The sequence below is a fragment of the Ruditapes philippinarum genome, unplaced genomic scaffold, assembly GCF_026571515.1.
Source record: "Ruditapes philippinarum isolate M1 unplaced genomic scaffold, ASM2657151v2 ctg280_1_1_1_1, whole genome shotgun sequence".
NCBI lineage: Eukaryota > Metazoa > Mollusca > Bivalvia > Venerida > Veneridae > Ruditapes > Ruditapes philippinarum.
The window spans coordinates 168426-189427 of record NW_026858315.1 but is presented as its reverse complement, the minus strand read 5'-3'; the positions used below and the strand labels follow the sequence as shown (position 1 = coordinate 189427).

General features: G+C 31.2%; 3 protein-coding genes across 6 annotated transcripts in view; 2 read left to right on the top strand and 1 right to left on the bottom strand.

The window, feature by feature from the left end:
- The window catches only part of LOC132752787 (uncharacterized), a 59335-nt gene extending 52639 nt beyond the window's left edge, over window positions 1-6696 (top strand). The window contains exons 18-19 of the mRNA XM_060743172.1: window positions 432-1101; window positions 6557-6696. Of these exons, the coding sequence (XP_060599155.1) occupies window positions 432-1079 (648 nt within the window). The 3' untranslated portion in view covers window positions 1080-1101; window positions 6557-6696. The remainder of the gene's footprint in view (window positions 1-431; window positions 1102-6556) is intronic.
- Window positions 6697-10340: 3644 nt separating this feature from the next.
- LOC132752792 (uncharacterized) lies at window positions 10341-11074 on the top strand (the record flags this gene model as incomplete). Its single annotated transcript, XM_060743177.1, has 1 exon — window positions 10341-11074. A coding segment is annotated over one exon (462 nt), but the record flags the coding sequence as incomplete, so codon positions are not given.
- Window positions 11075-12143: 1069 nt separating this feature from the next.
- The window catches only part of LOC132752786 (uncharacterized), a 55090-nt gene continuing 46231 nt past the window's right edge, over window positions 12144-21002 (bottom strand). For 2 of the 4 annotated variants that reach the window (XM_060743167.1, XM_060743168.1), the window contains 8 exons: window positions 20362-20468; window positions 19923-20087; window positions 19195-19473; window positions 18582-18668; window positions 15910-15989; window positions 15298-15402; window positions 14894-15013; window positions 12144-14110 (listed from right to left, as the gene is read on the bottom strand). In XM_060743167.1, the coding sequence (XP_060599150.1) occupies window positions 14021-14110; window positions 14894-15013; window positions 15298-15402; window positions 15910-15989; window positions 18582-18668; window positions 19195-19473; window positions 19923-20087; window positions 20362-20468 (1033 nt within the window). In that variant the 3' untranslated portion in view covers window positions 12144-14020. The remainder of the gene's footprint in view (window positions 14111-14893; window positions 15014-15297; window positions 15403-15909; window positions 15990-18581; window positions 18669-19194; window positions 19474-19922; window positions 20088-20361; window positions 20469-21002) is intronic. The other 2 variants (XM_060743169.1, XM_060743170.1) reach the window with 2 other exon arrangements.

Below are 21002 nucleotides of genomic sequence, written 5' to 3'. Positions count from 1 at the left end.
ACACATTTTTCATTACGGTAACCATGTTTTTTATGTGTGCCTAAAACAAAAGTGCAGTTGGAAATTCTGTCTGTTGTGATATGAAAATGATCAATGTGTAAAACAATGAATAATTTCTTTTACTAAAAGTATTTGCATCAAATTGTTGATCTATAGAACATAGTAGTTTATTAGTAAACTAACACTAAGAGCATTGTGGAATTTGTTAAATTTCAAATATCACAATAATGGAGTGCACAATAAAGATGAGATGTATCTATCCCCAGGTCCAGTTATTTGATAGAAAGTGTTATTTTTGAACAGTGTTTAAGCCATTCAGATTGGGTTTTTTTTTAAAGCAAAAAAACAACAACAAGCAAACAAAACATGTTTTGTTTTATATTTATTACAGATATCTAACACTAACATTTATTGTTTATTTCATTTTTCAGCGATTATCAGGGCTAGAGGATCTTCAATCACAAATTAACCAACTTAAGATTCTAACTGGATCAAACCTTAAATTGCAATCAACACATAGAAGTCAAATGGATGACCTTGATACAGGGTTGGGTTGGGATGATTTGGGTACCCTTGGGACTAACACAATGACCCCTTCTACCTCCATGACTAATGACAGATCACGGCAACAAATGTCTGATCCTGTAAAACCTCATCATGAACCCATTCTTGAAGAGCAAAGGGAAGATAGCCCTTTTGAATCTCAAGGTTTAAAAACCATGAACATGCAGTCCCCTACCCCAAAGGGAGCTGATTATGATGAGACGAAATCTCCTACACATGGAGATTATCAAGAAAGGAGAAGTCCAGGGAATGAAACCCCTGATAATTGGAGAACTACTCCTAGAAATGAGGGCAAAACCCCTGAAACAGGGAGAACTGGGGGTAGGAAAACATCTCAATCACAAAAGGGTGGGGCTAAAACACCTGGAAATCAGACCCCAGGGAATCAGACTCCTAGAAATCAGTCGCCGGGGAATAAAACCCCTGGCAATCGCTCCCCTGGTAACCAAAGCCCAAATAACACAGGTGGTGGTCAGACTCAGAGAGCCCAAGATTCTGGCCTAGATGATGTTTAAGTATGCAGAAATTGACCTTGCGGTAAGATATTTGAAAGGATTTGGTTGAAACTAATAGGCTAAAATGGTTGCTAATCATGTTTATTTGTTTCCTTTCTTATTTTCCCTATATAACCAGATTTACCAGATTTACCATCATTTTTCACCATTTTGTTTTTCAGGAATATTTTATCATGTTACAATTAGTGATGTATATTCACTCCTAGAATACATTGGTGCTTTGTTTTCACTTTTCAGCTAACCTGATACCTTGTTTAACCAATTCATCGTTTACGTTGAATATTTAACCAGACTAGCATGATTGATAATGGTTTTTGTAGATGATATGTAGCTAGATTTGACTGTTTTTCTTTAACTTTGTGGAAAGAAATCTGAACTGAAGATGTACGGTATTTCTGATATTTTTTAGGAAGAAACTCATTTTAAAACGGCGAAAACAAAGCAAACATTTCAGACTAATTATTTTTGCAGTGGTCATGAGACACAATTGGTATTACAGCATCATTAAAATGCACATTTTGTGTGTTGTATTATACTGATACAGATATATTCCATGCGAATAAATTAAAACGAATATCAGGACATATCATCAGTTCCGAGTTCTTGTTTTCTGCTAATACTCATACAGTGAGACTTTCAGCTAGATTCATCAATATACGTAGTTATAACACGTTCCAGTTTTGTAACCAAGATATTTAAGCCATCATTGTGTTCATAGTGAAGTTTGTTTACACATGTAGCAGTGATATAATTACATGTAACCACATCCCTTATATTCACATACCCGTCTCCTCTAATCTCTTCACATGCAGCGTTCTGATGAAGTTGAAAGTCTTCAACGTCAACTTGACGAAATGAAACGGGCTATGGAGCCACTTGTAGGACGCTCACATCCAATGTTTGTGAAAGATGGTGACAGGCATGGTAATTCCCCGGATGTAAACAACTGGGGAGTATATAATGCATACAAGTAAGTACTCTGCGACACACACAATGTATAACCAAAACTTCACAAAAATATGTATATGCCACATGTATTATAAGTCACGCTGAAAATGTAACGTGTTGAAAAGGAAAATGTTTACACAGTCTTTGAAAAATATAATTTCATATATTGTTGATTTCTGTCGTTGGATGATGTATTTTTCTTTCATAAGTACTTTAAAAGAGTGTTTGAAGTATACGACTGTTCACAGATATTGTAGTCCTCCTCGACGTATTCACAAGTCGTAACTCTTGCTTCCACCTCTGCTCACACTCACTGGTCTGCGATAATTTTGGCATGAAAGATTCACAGAATTACTTTTATTTTTATGTTGATCTTTGCGCGATTTTCTATTAATCTTCACAAGAATTTCAGTATTGGATTTTCAATCCCAATAAAGCTGCATGCCTCTAGATTCATGCTCATTTTCATGAAAAATTTAAAATTGTATTAAAAAGTAAACTATGTGAAGAGTACAAAGAAAATAATTTTCTTATTGCAAGCAGCACTTACAACCGATGTTAATTATCAAAAAGTGGTCAAAATATGCAAAAAATAGCCCTTACTGCATTAGTAACGCAGTACATATATGGTAAAAGTACCGCAAATCGGTCACGAATCGCACATAACATGAATTACCTTTATTCCTATGTAGATCTTTGCAAGATTTTCTCTTTACTTTCACAAGAATTTCAGTATTGGATTTGGTCTTGAAAGGTTTTCTCGCTTATAATTGGGTTGTTGAGTGAATAATTCAATTTGTGACGAGATGATCGTTTTCTTGCTGTATATAACATTGTCTTTCCAATTGTTCATATATACAGAAAAAAATATTTTTTGTTTCCCAGTTCCATTTATGTTGTACAAACAGCAGACATTTTAAAATTAACGAAAATAGAAACACTCACCCTTTCTTTGATAAATGATTCATTCATAAATGTTGTCCTTGAAATTGTGCATGGACGGTAATTGGCAAAATTTACAAATTTGAATTCACGTTTTTAGTTGTTTATCTTAAGACTGCATTCAAGTTAAATTCTTTAAAGGAGATTATGTCCGAACAATAAGTAAAATGATTTATCATGCTCGTGTTAATTATTACTTGCATCGTTTGATATGATAAATGAAGACTGGTGTTACAGTTTTCATAATTGTTTTTGCTGTTTACATCTAAACACATACAGACAACAATGATTTATTATGTCTACTTTATTCTTTTAATTGAGTAGAAAGTGATGATTATATAATATTTGGTAGTCCAGAGTTACTTTAGTGTCAGTCTCTCCTGACCTCGAGGACATGCCAATGTGTCAAAAGAAAATGAAAGCCAGTTACAAGAGAGCATCATTTAAAAACTTTATCCATACTCCCGGAAAGTTCAGAGTTCAAGTTAATGTATCAATCTCTTTTTCTCCAGATTAAACCTGATTAAATTTTGTGAATCATGCTTGTATTTTAGCCCATAAGATTTAGTCTCTTTGACATTAAAGATTCTGCTATATGTAAATCTTTGATGACTATCTTGAAATTGATCGAACTTGTGATATATGATCGTACAAAGAAGGGTTGTGTATAAGGTGCTGGTTTTTTTATAATGCGTATTTTGTAATGTCGTTTAGCCGTTGATCCAACTGTTAGGTCCAGTGGCATTGTTCCTTTGTTCTTAAGATATATTTCATTTTAAATTTTTAATATCACTTGAAGAAAATTTGACTGTTTTTATAGATACTTATACTAAATATAAGTGTAATAATAATGAATGATGATAATATTAATAATGATAATTATAATGATAATGTCATATGAATCTTATATGAAATGTGGCGATGCTGATAAGCTTAAACATTTTCTAATAATAATTTGATAATTAATTTAGTCATTGGCGTCAGTCAAGTGTTCATGCTTTCCAATTTATGTACAAAACAGCGATCCGAATGGCAGTAACAAAGGTAGAAATATAACATTTGATTTGGCCATTTATTTTGCAATTTCTGTTGCAGATTTCGTCTTTAGTTTAACGATTATTTTTATTTCGAGGTCGATATGTGTCGGTTTTTTGTTTGCGTGGTTTTAATGTTGTAAAAATGATATTGTCCCCATCGTATGTAACTTGTAACTAGTTGGCTTTTAATGTTGTGATGTACAAAATAATTGAGCCGCGTCACGACAAAAACCAACATAGTGGGTTTGCGACCAGCATGGATCCAGACCAGCCTGCGCATCCGCGCAGTCTGATTAGGATCCATGCTGTTCGCTATCAGTTTACCCACTTGTTATAGAGATGGGAAGCTAACAGCATGGATCCTGATCAGACTGCGCGGATGCGCAGGCTGGTCTGGATCCATGCTGGTCGCAAACCCACTATGTTGGTTTTGTCATGGCACGGCTCAAGTGTCTCATTAGATGCACGTATATATACTGTCAAAGGTATCTTTGAAAACAACATACTGTTCTGAAAAAAGTCCTTTTGACTATGAAGTTCTTTTTTGTATTGTCTTAATTTGTTACGAACCAATATATGCAATTTTCTTGTTGTTGGGTCAAAACACACTTGCTTTATAGCTTTATTTAATTTCTGCGAAAACTAACCAGTTGTATAAAAAAGCTTTTAAATACTCATTCACAAAGCTCTAATATTGCTCCAAGTCATTATATAAAGCACATGGGGAGATCGTGTATTATCCAAACACAGTCTTTGCAACGTTAGGGCTTGATTTTCCAAGCAATGTATACAACTACATGTGGGATTATATTTTAACTGACAGATATCCAGAAAAAGATCATCCACCTCCTGATCATTTAGCAGTCAGTGTTGACAGTTAAAGCATCCCACCACATATGGGAACATCTTTCCATTGCATTTTAAGTAAGTGTATTTTGGTGAAATGCAGCACTGTTCATATAAAATCACACATATTAATTGTCTCGAAAATCATATTTGCAAAAAAAAATTTGTGTGTGCATTTTGGTGATGGACAGCACTGCTTTCTACAAAACACACTAAAACTATGTAACTTATTATTATATAATATAAATATACAGTTTGAAATTGCTTGTTGCTACACAAAGTTGGTGTTGTGTTTGCTTTACGCTTTGAATGTTGTCTTGTCCATAAGTTTGACTTGCACGCTGCCATATGTACACCATCGTGATAAACGTTCACTAGATAGTCTTATTCTTTATATTTTATTTATTCTAAATGGTCTCTATTATTATTTCATTTTACATCTCTGATTAATTATTTCCTTTTTTATATTATCTGATTTACTGTGTTTTTATTTACAAATGTATATTTTCTTGCATTTATTATTATTTTGATAAAATTTATGTTAAGTTTTCTTTTTCAGGGATTTATGTTGGCTTTTTATGCACGTCATACGCCGCGGATTTACTTTTCTCAAAAGTTATATTAATATTTTCAAAAGTCTAATCAAATGTTAAGATATATACATTTATTTCATCGATACTTTAAGCACAAATGTTAATATGTAAGTTTTGTCTTTACATTTGAAATTTATCTTTTGTTCACGAGTTAGGATGTGACAGAAGCTCAAAAATGGAATTTAATGATTTTATCAAGGTTTATGAAAAACGTTTTTTGTATATATAAAGCAGTTTTCTGTGTTTTAATTACATACTGGTAGTATTTTGAAACGTTTAATTTTCAAATAGGAAGGACAATGTTTCATATTCAGATATTCTTTAAAATATATTCTGAGATAGATAAGTTAAGAAAATAACCTGTGAGTTTTAAGAAATAAATGAATTATATTTTCCTTTTGCATTTGTTTTTCTAGATATATTTCGTTTCTAGCAAAGTTATATAGCTCTATTTTGTTTCAGGATATGTTATTAGTAAATTGTATTTTAGATTAGTATTGACTATTTATTTGATATCTTATTTGTTTTTGTAAGAAATTATAAATTTCTGAACTCATCGAAACTTTGATTGTGTGCGTTTTCAGTTTACATAAAATTGATATTATGCTTTAGGACTGAAACAATTATTGAAATTGAGGTTTAATTTGATAAATACTTAAAATTGTAGTTACTTATTCAGTTGATTTAAAAGTTGTTACAGATTCAGTTCATTTAAAATATCTTAAAATATTTTATTCGACAGGAACTATGTTTTCTAGACCGAAATTTATAATCATTGTTATCAAATTTGAAATTAAAATTATCATAAAACCGCAGCGAAAAATCTAAAATGTATATACGTTAAATTACAAAAAAATAGTAAGAAACCCTGATTATCAAATTATTCGGTGTCCATCTGTTAGATTAGCACGTTTACACTTCTTAGAAGAAAAAGACATAGTTTAAGTATTTCATGATCTGATATATAAATTCCGGTCGAATAATTTTCAAAATTAGGGATATATTGAAAATTCTGATCGTCATCTTCAGTTATGTTTTTCAAATAGGTTGTGTGCATTTTATTATTAGTTTTAGAAGTAGTTGTTACTATTATTTATTTACTCACTTGCAGATGGTTGATGTGGAAGTCAAAACTCATGTACAAAATTTGGGAAATTCGTGCCAGAAAAGACGCAGGGCCTAGTGGGCTTGCTCCACATGGAAAGGTCAATTCATCAAAATCTCCACCTAGTAGACAGACACTAAAATCTCCGATTAATAAGGATACAAATAAAAACAATGCTGATAATGACAGTGAAAGAGCTAGTCCTGTTAGAAATAGTAACATTCATACTCCAAACGATAAACAGAAAGACAATGATTCTGAGAATAACGACAATTCGCGGAATCCATCTGTTGTCTCTAACAAAGGTGGTAATCATGATCCAGATAAAGTCACGTGGTAGTCTTGCTATTTTTTCAAAACTCCGATGAAAAAGTATTGGTATATTTCAACGACAAGCCGCTTCCAATGTGCCTCGTGTGATTTCCATAGATTGAAATGTTATTTGGCAATTTGCAATCGAAAATCAGTCATTGAAAAAGTAATAAATTTGTGTCATTGCATTAGTCCAAAATTTCGGCACTCATCTCGTCAGAATATAAGGTGGCAATTTATTTATATATGATATATTTTTATTCATAATTTAACGTTGAAATCTAATTTTCATATAGGTGACTGTTGGACAAAAAATATTCCTGTTTAGATATTTATCACAAGTACACACGTAATCTCACAACAATTTAATAATGAAAGAAACAACAAATTGCAAATTGATTTTTTTTATTAAATCTTTAGTTATGTTTCAAACATAAACTTTACGAATCATGATTGTTTATGGCTTTTATCGTTTCATATGGTTATATAGCGAAAATTGGTTTTTGTTTGAAATGTGTACATGTTGTATATAAATTTAGATTTCTTGTAAATAGTGGTGTAGTTGGTGCTAGGTACAGTTGACTCTTTCATTGACCGTATTTGTTAAAATGCATTGCACTGATTAACTTACGTAGTTGCTTTTTTATGATAACTTGATTGAAGTTACAAAAAAATAAGCAATCTTTTATGAATTTGTTAATGATATTTTAAGACTGTGATAAAATTGGTAACATGTAAACATATTACACTATCATATACTTTTACATATATACTACTTACGGAATGAACGCGTGTTTGTAATTGTGTTGCATGGAAGGTACATGTTGATGGTAAGGTTGGGTGATATTATATCTGTTTTGATGGCCTTTAAGTGCTTTTGTTTACTTTTTTTATACATCCAAAGATTTAATGGTCAGATTTATTTTCTGTGAGTAAATTGTGATATAAGAGTTCAGTGAACAGATTGACGAATAGTTATGTTTCCGATGTGTTACAAAATCAACATAGAACATTTCAACTTGCACGACTTAATGTTTTACATTTGGCATAAGTTATATTTAAAAGCGTTGTCTCCCCTGCTTTCTAAAATGACAACCGACTTGTGCTTATTTATATAATAATACCATTACCTCTGAAATAATATATTGTGCGGTTGTCAGGTTTATTAAGAGATTACAGATTTATGTTAATTCCTTATTAATTGACTCATTGTTTTGATGACCACATTGTTGGCTTCATAAAGCATTTTATGGATATTATTCATTGATCATAGAAAGTATATATTAAAAGTAGAATCAGAAATTTACTGGCACATCCCTAAAACATCTGCTTAAAGCATGAAATATATTAGGACATTCTTCTTAATATTATTTTTTTAAAAAGTGGAAATATGCACCAGTTCACCTTAAAACATCAAAGCTACGAGCATTTTGTATTTGCATCATGTATTTTATTTATGTATAAGTTTACTGAAAAAGTTACTTTATGATCTGCAAAACAATTCGATATGTTTTATAATATGTGAATTCCAAAACAGTATATTAAGAACTAACAGATATTTTACTAAATTAAATATATATCTTTTAAAAAGCTATAGGACCTAACACCCAGATGATAATCACTGTGATTCATAAAATGTCCGTCTGAATCACACTACAATTAATACTGTCTGAGATTTTTATGTGAAGAAATTTGCAAGGCCATTTCAAACAATAAATGTGTGCTACCTACAAAATTACCTTTTAACGTATTTATATAGCTATAACGAAGTCCAGAAGATGTAGATGTGTTTTGTTTCGGTAACTGCATTTATACGGACCTAAAACAACTTACAACTTACAATCGGTCTCTTAAAAGCTTTAACGATCGTAAATGGTAGCTATGATCGGATTTATATCTGTTATTAACAGGTTATTATTCGGAGGCAGATTTGCAGCTTAAGATATGTTCATCAAACATTATTTATTGTTAGTTCGAACGAAAATATTAAAGAAATGCCACAATATAATGATGCTTGGTTGTGTAAGTTCCGTTTTTAACACTCACATCTGTTTTGATTTATTAAATAGGAACGCCCTAAGTGTATCTTTTCATAGACATTAATACTTAAATTAATATTATATAAAGGAAACGGAATTGTAATTTAATTTGAATTAAAACACTCGTGTATTTATGATTTAATTTTCTTAAAGATAATATTCAGATCTATGGGTTATTAGCAAGATACAAAACAAAGTATATTTAATATATTTCTTATTATACATGTTTTCTTTTTATTTGATAATTTATATTTCTTTTTAATTAAATTTGATTATTTTATGTTGATTTTCTTTTATTTATTGAACATTTAAATAAAAGTATAAACAATTTTGTTTGCGTTCATTTTGATTGTGTTCACTTATTGTAACTTTTATTTATATTGATAATGGGTCAAAATAGCAGTGTTACTTTTCACTTCCGAAATTGATCCAGATATTTAAACATTTGCCGTTTTACCAAATTTTTCGAAGAAGAATGGGGGTTTCTACTCACGCAAGCAATAGGTCTGGACAAATTTTTCTTGTATATCAGACTGGTGTTTCCGTTAGTTTTTTTACCCATGCTTAAAATTTCATCTGGCATATGGGGGTACGAGGATGAGTCGCGTTCTGTGTGTAATGGCACGCTTAGGATAACGTGGCAAAGCCTCTTTACCGCCCATTGGGCGGATCCCCTCGGGACGAACCGCAACATATGACAGATATTATTAGGGTGTAACTTCATATGGTATTTGTATAAACCACTAAGGATCACAAATGTCTCCATGATTGTGGGCGCTATTCTATGTGAATTATACGTTTTCGGAAATTAAGAAAATCTAGCAGCATAATTCTATGTCCAAAACCACTAAATATTTCGTGTCTTCGAATCACATACCAAGGGTATTTAGTTAAGCATGGGTTTCCACTCAAATATTCCTTTTTTTAAACTTAATGCATAGATCCCAAACCTGCCTAATTCTAATGATCAGATAAGTGGATTACAATAAGAATTTCACCACAAAATATTTCGTAACAAAAGATATGTTGTTATTTGAATAAAAGGTCACAGTAGGGATCTATCAATGGCGATGGTTTCTACCAATAACCGAGAACAAATCAAAACACTGTCTGTCATTTGTTGTCTTACCTGAAATGTTTTATTTCATTATACATTTTCTGTACAAAAACGTTTCATCTGTTTATGTGAGTTCAATTATTATAGCAGCATATTAGATAGTTTACTTGTTTTAATATACATTCTTGATAAAATGTCCATTAAAATTTTAAAAGTTCTGTGTCGTTGTTTGTTCAAAGACACAAGAAAGTCTTTTCCTACTTGAGAACAACGAGTTATTTGTTTGTTTTATGTGTAACTTTAAAGAATATCCTGAATGTTAACAAAAGTGGACGAAATACTCCAAAAATGATATATCTTTCGTTAATTTTGTTTTAAACTATTCAGTGATGACCTAGATCGCAGACCACGTGGCAGAGAACGAAGGCGGTCTCCAAGTTTCAATGATTACGACAGACCACGTAGACATAGAACACAACCTGACAGAGGCAGGAATCTTCGACGAAGAGAAAGAACACCAAGAAACAGAACGCCACCCCGTAGAGAAAGGACACCTCCGCGCAGGGAAAGAACACCACCGCAAAGAGAACCGTCGCCAATTTTTAGAGATAGCACTCCGCCTCGTAGAGAAAGAACTCCACCTCGTAGGGAAAGGACACCACCGAGGGAAAGGACACCGCCTAGGAGAGAACAAACTCCGCCCAGGCAACAGGCTAAACGTCAACAGGAATACTCACCGGAAAGTACCCCTGCACCTCAATACCGTCCACCATCGGAAAATAATCCCTGGAAGTCTAAGCCCAGGAGGCAGTCTCCAGTATCTGATACTGAAGATGAGCGCTAGATATTTGTTTTGAAATTTCAAGCACTTGAAAACGATACAAGTATATGCTTTTATGTAGACTTGAACGATTAATTTTGTTTTCTCTAGTTGCGATTTCTTGTTACATTTTGTAATTTAAAAGTATTTGTGTGTTTTCATTACCATACTTACTCCTTGCATATAGTTACAAGACGTCTTTTCCGATGTAGTTTGGCTCCAGCTATACCTATGGCTTGAAGGCAAACATCTGCAATGTGTCATCATATTATTCGATCGGGGAAAATTGTACTTTTTTCTCAAGAATTATTCGCTTGAAAGTTGCTTGCTGCTTTAGGCAATTGAACTTTATATTCGTAATGAGTGACTAGAATATGAAACACTTACATAATAGGATATTATACATAGATCTATAGTTTCTTATGTTTCAAATTATGAGATACAATCTGTTTTACTAGAAAATGGAATAGTGTTTTTTTTTCTTTTCTTCATAAAACATTACTCTTTCATAAAGAAAATGGCAAATGTACGAAACAGCTACCAAGCAAGCTCATTGAAGGTGGGCTAGTTTTCCTTTCATAAAAAAATGCATAGAGAAGTTTACCTCTACATATAATGCTTGGAAGTCATCAGTTTGACTTAACAAAAAGGACGACTGAACATCTTTAGTTTAAACACAGGATTTACTAATGTCATGTTGTCTGGAAAAGTCAAATAAAACCACAACTACAGATTTTTTATAAGAAATTGTTTATTTATAAAATACCTTGTTTAAATTTGATACATAACAGCAAATTGACAATTCAACACTACTGCATACGCAATAATAATAAATGGTATATTTTATATGGAGTTTAATAATACATTAATAAAGTAGCAACAAACATGAACAAATGTTTAATATCTAAAATATCTATTCAAATATAATAATGATTATACAATACAGAAGATGAAAGGTAACTAATTTTGATTAGAATATCTAAACTGTGATTTATAAATGAAATGTAAATAATTTGACCAGTTACATGCCCACATGCTTTTGGATTGTTAGATTGTCGGACAGAGAAGCCTAATCTATTTTGTTGTTTACAATATTTGCAATACAGACAAAATTGTACAAAGATGCGATCGAATAATGACACTGCGTCTGCCATCTGAATTTTTGAAGCAATTTACGAATAAAGACATGGAAAGAGTAAATATTTAATTTTATCTAACTTGTAACACAAACCATTGGTTAAATACTGGTCAAAACACGACTTTAACTTGGAAATGCATGTTTACATCTCATTATGTCACATCAAAACGGCACTAAAATATGTTTTTCCACAGATCAGTTATGGCAATTTTTGTGTAAATAAGCCACGTGGTCGTGCCTCTAATTAAATGCTGATATACCGGACCGAATACAAACTTTTACAGATGTACTTTAGCTTGGGCAAAGAAAAAAAGTTCTTAAACTTATACAAAATGTTTTACTTAACTGATGGGAATATACGAATAAAATAGAAAAGCTTTATACTTCGATCACTGGTTAATAAACTTCTTCTTTCAATGTCAGTAGCTTTATCACATACTGATTCTATTGCTTAACAACTGAAGATCAGATAAGCTAGTCGATGCTGTCATAAATATAGATTCGGTTGATTTATTTCGTTGATATTTGTTTTTTTATATCTTAATTGGTTAATAGGACATACTACAAGATACACATAAACAAAATGTTGAATACAATTCTATACCACCTAGAAACAGAATATACTAGTCTAAAAATGTGTATGTTAAAGTACTGCTTAATTGCACCTACCAAGTATGATATTTGTCTGTAAAAGTAGTACTTGTTAAATGAACGCAGTTAACTAGTGTCTAGCGTATATCATATGGATATAATATAAGAATATGTACAGTGTTTAGAGTCTCTGTAGCAATATGATACACACAGAGACGTTCTCCAAAACTCAATAATATAGCATTTATTCTTTTTTTTTATTTCGGCCAATGTCTTATGAAACTTTTGTTATTTGTAAACTTTTTTTGGTAAGGGAAAGCACAAGAAACACAACCATATTTGATGTAATGATACATCCCTGTTGTAAACGTTAAGGTTTTTGATATTGTGCAATCTTTAATTAACTGTAAAATATTCTCCTTTTTTGTTTTATAATTTTACAATTTGTAAATGCAAGTTCCAAGTAACATATTAGCACACACTACAACGTTAACAAGTAATTTGTGTAGAATTTTGCTGAAAGACATATGGTGTTACTGGCATTTTCCACTTCAGTCTCCCTGATCACTCAATGTTTTTATCATATTTTATAGCCGCTATAAGCAACTAAAATCGACAAAAACCGTCGAATATAATCATAGATCTATTTAATTTTGTAAAAGAAAGACACTCAATGAGTACAAAAAATATTGTAACTGAATTTATAGGAATGAAATCATGCCGGGCCTTTGATATTATACCAAAAATGAAGTATCAATAACTTTCTTCATAAGTTTTGCCGCACATGAATCTTTCTACATAATTAGATGCCATTTATCTATTTAGTTTATTTTTAATCATAATGCATGTTTATATTCCAAACTTGAAGTATAGTTAATCAAATATATCATTACCAAAACATAATGTACAAAACCACTAAAATCATTAAAAAAAACACAGAGAAGTTTACAGCTTCTATTATCTGACCTGACATATAATAAAATAACAATTTTGATTAAAAACTGTCACATTTACTGACTCATCTCTGAAGAAATCGTTACTTTTTTCACTTATATGTCAATATTTTCCATCAGCTAGCATATATCATTAAATACAATGCATCATACATAAACCGTTTGTACGTCAAAACAAAAACAAATATTTGGATTAAAATACAAAATACACACAAATTTACAATTTTTTTCGTTTCATGAAATAAGTTTCTGATGTATTGATTGCTCATTTTGTTGGTAGCAATTTGTTACATATATAAAACAATCATTTGTGAAATTGTCATGATTTTTGTCTGCCTCTTCTAGATATTTGCAATGAATAAAGAAACATAGTTCGAAAGTGTTTAAAAGTCATTGCGTTATAGTTAATAAGCATATTAAAGTATCAATTATTTACTGGCCTTTTATCATTCTTCTAAATCGAAACATATTCTTGACATCCTCAGTGCTTGCCCAAACGTGGAAAGATGAAAATACTAAAATATACATGCTATGATTTTAATATTGATGATAATTTAGACCTAACCGGAACTATAAACACACGTAAGTTGTCGCTGTAGTCCGCAATTCTTTGAAGCACATGCCATTTGTGTCAGGGACTTATTACGGATCTGCAATTATAGAACAGAATAGACTTTGTTTTGATCTGTACATGATACATCTTATACAAAATAATTTTCAAGTAACATGCACATTTCAGTGCAAATCAATATAAAGGTTTCAGTAATACAAATATTGTAAAGAAATCAATTACTGACACATCTTTCTTTATTATACATATTGTTTTTTACAATTTAAAAGTGACAAAATATATATTGTTTACTTGAAAACTAGGTAAAATTCTAAACATATTGTTTTGTTGTTGGGAATTCTAATAATCAAGTAGACTCCACAAAATAGTATATACTCTAAAAGATGTAAATTTATTACCTAAAATCCCTAACATGGAGACTGGCTAGACATGTTATTGGGCATGTGCAATATGCATATATTGTAAACTATCTGATCAGCTGATATTACTACAGATACAACTTATGTTTTTGTTTAGTAACGTATTGCTCTAATAATACAAATAATTCAGAGGAAAGAATGGAAAATTATGTTTTGTTATGGCAGAAGCAAATAGCTCAAAACATCTTTTATAGGTAATGCCAACCTTTTTTTCGGTTGAAATTTATGTAATACTGACAATGTTAAAGTCATTTGGCGTTTAAATGAAGCAGAAAGACATATGGTGGCTATCCGTTCATTATGTAAATACAGGACACACGAGCGGGTACAAGAGTATAGACGATTGCTTACCTGAAGAAAAAAAACTGCCGGTAATATTGTATATCAAAGCAGTATACATGTACTTCTACTTATCAAGATTCCACCTAACAAGATATACTTACGATAGAGTTGTGATTACACAAGGTTCGGTCATAAGGTGTCCTGCAACCGTATCTCAGTGGTCTGGTCAGATCGTTTCCTTCAGCGCCCCATTGGTAAACTACGTTGTAAATATCTTGCCCCTTCAAAGTTTTAGATTCTTTTAATAAGTAAATAGAACATGCATATTTATACACGGCTATATTTAGATGCGCCTGCTGACAATGAACTATTGAAATTGTAAATCAAACGTCATTTTAAGATATGTTTTAATATGATGTTTCACGAGCGCACATCAATGCAAGAGAAAAGTTTTAAAAAAATCAACAGTTCAGTTTTTACTTTTTCATTTAAATAAAACAATTAATTTAAATTTATTTTCGAATGATTTTATTTTTTTTGTTTAAACAAGACTGTTTAAGATTACCGGTTCAGCTTTTCCAAAGTTAGTGTAACATTTAATTGGCCCCGGGTATTCTGTTTCACAACGAATAACGTACTTCGCCCATCTCTCCAAATAACTACTCCAAGCCTGGAAAACACATTAATGTTAAAATAAATATCATTTGTAGAAATTAAACTTTACCAAAACTAAAAAAGCTTTGGTCTTATCGCAACCCGAATACGATGAAAGCTGCAACTTTTGTGTTACATAAATTTTGACATAAAATTATCTTTTGGGGTGACATAATGCTCATCCAAGGGTGTATAATGAGTGAATAGGTTAAAATAAAAGTAGGTTTACATTTTGCCATTATTTCTTTCAATTTGATAATTTATTTCGCATAAACGATAAATAGCTCATGTGGCCAAGGCAAATTTCTATAAACATCCATCAGAATTTAACTTTTAAAGAGTTGGGCAGTCTTTTTATATTGAAGACACATTAAACATTGTCCACTATCAACTTATAACAGTCATTCTGAAATATATAGTAAATTCAGCCCAAATGTACAATGGTATATGAGCAATTTACTTTAACAGCTATCAAACTCAACATGCTACATGGACATAGTATTCCATTAACTAGTTTACTTACTAAGTCTTTGGCATTAACTTCTCGTCTCAACACATTATGTGCAGATATTGTGAAGAATTGTTCTTCCCCTGTCAAATCACCTGAAAATTGTCAATCAATGTCATTGATTTCTCTTCGACAATTAAATGTGGACACAAAAAAAGTTAAAATGTTACAGTTGTAATTGTATTGCTTATAAAAACTATGTCTACCTTATCAATAAAAAAATATCATTATTATGTATTAATATAATCATTTTGATACCGACGAGCAAACTTATAAGTTTTTATTATATATATGAGCTTGATATGTATTTCCCTGTAAGGTACTCTACGATTATATAACTAATTATACAGGTGCAAGAAACCATCTGTGTTGAAAAGGACATATAAATTAGGACAAATAAAGAAGAAAGTTCAGTAAGGCTTTGAGATGTAATTTACGAACGTTTTTGATGCATTTGGCAGCATAAATCAAACCAAGTGTAAAATGCAGAAACTGGTGTCAAGATTATCTTTTAATGTTGAGTAATGAGATTTCTCATAAATAAGTAAAGTGCACAAGGTGTCCAGCTGGGAGAAGTTGTTATGTTATATATCCTTATAATGAAAGGTGCATCACACCGTATATCAGTTAAACCACATTTTTCCGTACACAAAAGAGACATTTGACTAGACACTTTGGTTCAGTTGAAAAATGAGTTTTTGACAGCTGTGGAAAGAAATTTTATACTTATATTTTAGTAAGTAAAGTTAATGGTCTAGATTATTACAAAGTTACAATTTAGCGAATATATTATACCGTTCTTGATGGAATAGACATAGAAACTAGCACTAACACTAAAGTACTATCTAAACTGAAAATAATTTTAAGACCTAATCGATGCCTTAAAATATCAAATCTTCGTCTGCTACTGAAAACAGCGTCTACCATGCGACCAGTACAGACAAAGGTCAGCCAGCACATCCGCGCCGTGCGATCTTGGAATGTACTGTTTGCCATTCAGTCTCAGTAAATATTGGTTTTATCCATATTGAAAGATGGACACGTTCATTTAATGTCTTTCGCACGGAAAGGGTTAAAAAGATTAACAATGCGAAAATTATTGGAACAAATGAAAGCATAATATCGCATTAAAACAACCATTTTCTTACATACTGAAATTTGAATTATAAAACATTGAATGGAACGTTATTGACGAATATCAGGAAATGCAGCGTCTATTTCGTTGGGAACATTATTTCGAGTTATATCTATACGACTAGAAGTAAGCAATCTTAAGAACGCAACTCCTGCCAGTGATTTCAACAGATCATATAAAAATTATATAACATTTTTTTCTGAAATGACTGTTAATACGACTTAAAATTGTTAAATATTAGTACAAATTATTAAACAAATGTTCCGGATATTCTATTACAACAAAACAAATGTATGACCCTGTACTTTATGGTCCGTTTATTTAAATATCCGTATAATTAATGATATAACTATTTAAATGATATAAGATTTAGCAGTCAGCGTGTATGTCACACTCAATCTATGATGAAATACAATATGTACATGAGTATATTATAGTGAAACTTGGAAGAATCAAATGAACGAACATATGCAATACATACTTATTTGTATCAGTCTTAAGTTTTGTAATTGATAATGTGTAAAGCGTTTGAACATGTATCCATTTATTGGTGTCCTTTGTTAAAATTGTTGTTATGTCCAAATTGTTTTCAAAAAGCAATTAATTTTCATTATTTAACCAATAAAATAACATTTTACATGTTTTTGTACTTCTATATATTTAAAAATTCTACAAAAACCGATTTCTCCGACTAAATAATTTTTATCGTCGTATTAATGTTTCTGGATTATCGTACTGAAAAAAGAGAGAAAAATAATTTTACGTTCAAATGATTTAACTTATTGCTTCAAATTATTGATCTTCTTTTCCCCAGCAACTCACTTAAAATTTCATTGTCATTTTACTTTTCCATACGTTTTCAGATGATATCTAAAATTGCTACGTTACTAAAATATAAATCAGCAATTCCTATCGAATTAAAATCAAAAGAAAAGAAAACAAAGACATGTTATAAATAAGAGTGTTTCTTAGCCAATAAATTTGTCAATGATATAATGAAAACAATTCTTATATTTAAAGGGACTCCACTGAGTTTTCTTTTTGACATGACGGAACTGGACATACTTTTCCGAAATGTGTATACCATTTGCTGTAGTTCTGACCCAATAACTTGTGTGCAAATTTTCAGGTCATTCCTTTACACCGTTTTTCAAGAATGATATTTATTTTATTTTGCAAAATGACCCAAAAATGAAAAGCTTTGCAACCCTTTTACTCAAATCGTCTGGGATAAGAATTGCATTTACTAGAGGATTTTAAATGTTATTCCTGAGTGAATTCCTTTATCATTCTGTGTAGATTGTTTTATTTCAAGTGATTCACTTCATGCTTGTAAGATTTTCAAATTTGAAGTTTTAGGCCTTTTGACCTCAGTGGAGTTCCTTTAAAATACAGAAGCAAACAGAAAGATCCACACCAAAGAAGCCACAAACACTTAATGGTATAAGTACAAACAGCCGCAAACCGAAAGCTACATTTTATTGCTCAGTGACTACATATTATATTTCTCCCTCTGAGCTTTATAATTATATTAAGCTACGTGCTAATGCACCTTCATTCTGTAACAATGCAAGCGCTTCGTATCTTCTTCGTTCTTCTCTCAATCTGTGACGCCGACGTAATTCTTGTGCATATAATGCTGTATGTAAACAAAGCCATCAGAGCGCAATGTTGAATCAAAATGACAAAGTATATATGAAATGGAAGCTTTACATATAACAAGCAAAATCCCAGAGAAATATTTAATCAGCAAGTAACTATTTAGGAATAATATAAAATGAATTGCTAAATCAGATTTGAAGCTGAAAAATATGAACTTGATGAATTATTTTGTTAAACAATCTATCTATGAAGAAAAGAAAAGAAAAGAAAAATAAAGAAAACCCCTCATATAATTGTTCTTTCAGCCAGGACAAAAAAGTATGTCATTAAATGGAATCTGTGAATGAGGAATAACATAATCGACAATCTTAATTTTAAATTAAAGACATTATTTTATCATTTGTAAATCTAAAAGAGGATGATCTTAAACTAAATTGCCTTATGCACATTTGTTTAAAGGAAGAGATTATATGATCAAAATGATAAAAGGGTGAAAAGGACGGATTTAGGTTCCTTTCAAACAAAAGCACTTGCAAAGGTAAAGGGTATTCCAACTAAAGCACCTTCATTTTGGGTTAGAGCCAATGCTTCGTATCGCCTTCTTTGTTGCTGCAATCTAAGTTGATGTCTTCTTTGTACTTCTTCGTTATAACGCGAAACGGCGTCAGCCCGCCGTAATTCTTGCACTGCTGAGTAATGCTGCTCTCGGCGTCGTAATTGCTCCTCGTAACGCCGGCGGCGTTCCTTTCTTTCACGCATTAACATTTCGTATTCTCTAAGATATCTCTCATATTCTATTCGTCTCTGGTAAAGAGCGTCTTGTAAGGAAGTCTGTCGTTTCTCTGAAGTATGTTAGCTTAGTTAGACAATCAAAACGCAATCCTAGACGTTAAAAACAGTCAACAATAATGTAAAACATTACAACGAAAATACTATGTTAAATTTAATGAACACATACAAAAATATTCGTCATTATTTAAATGAAGTATAAAACCCTGTAGACAAGTGTTAGTCACACAAAATTGCTCATTCAAAAGAATCAGGGCATTTTAATTTAAGAGACTGGAAAATGACTTGTTATGTTATAAAACAGTCAGTCAAAATCTTCTAAGATAATTTGCGTAAATTATAAAAAGCTCACACCAAATTTTAATATCATTGTTACAACATAGGAAGTTAATATCACGAATTATTCATAAATAAACATAAACAAACATTATACAACAAAACACTTTATGTTAATCATAAACTTTGAAATTATTTCAACCGCAAAATTTGATGTTTTTCTTACTTCTACTGCCCCCGTGCTTTACATTTGATGATGTGTCTGCCACAGTTATGTTATTTGCAACTAGCTCTAAATTATGGATAATCTTTTCTTGTTTTTCGTCAAGGTCCTTTTCTTCCCTTCGCTCAAATTTCTCGATTCTCCTTATATTTCTCTTGTCCGATCTACCTGTAGACAGAATTTTTGTTATTAATTAGTACAGCAATAACTATAGCAGTTTTATCGTTCTATTCCTTTTTCTTAAATTGTTTCAGACTTGGGGCTGATCAAATAGAATGTATAAATTTATCAAAATACTATCATAAAATTTCATTAAACTGATTACCTCTATCAATGTCGAGATGAATTTTATGCTTCTTCGCTAATGCACCAAAAATGTTGTACTTTGAAAGATAATTATTTTTGCATACCAGCATTGGCAGAAACTGTTGACATCACTTACTTGGAAAAGGAATAACTCTGTTATTCGGTGTATACACTACAATGGTCTCATTTCGTCCACGATGTTCTTGATACACCCTGTTGTTCTGTTTCTCTCCATCATTTTTACTGTATATAATATAAAATGTAATATTGCAAAACCTCAGGAAAACTAGCACATTTTCCCGCTTTTAAAACGAATTGTAGAATTTAGTTTAAACAATATTTTATTTATAAGTATTACATTTACATGATAATTGACAAATAATAAATAGTACGGATTGAGTAGTAAGCTTGAAAGCTTTTTTAAAAACTCTTTCCGTAATCACTATCTCAAACAGTATGTAAAATGGTAACAATTATATGCATTTTTGAGTTAAATATACATAACATTTTCACTATAAACTTGCTTCTTTACATGTACAGGAAAGTTAGCAATTTACACTCTGGTTTTCCTAATCGAAACGACCTTAATAATAGAATATTGACATAAAAATGTGAAAGAAAACCCTATAGTTCTATAGCATAAATACACGTAAGTGATAAATGCACAGATTAGCACGTTTAAACTTTTCAAGAAAAATAATAGAACTTTAAAGCATGTTTTAAAAAAATTTAAAGAAAAATAAATAAATGGAAACGTTAGTTAATTGTTGAAATTGT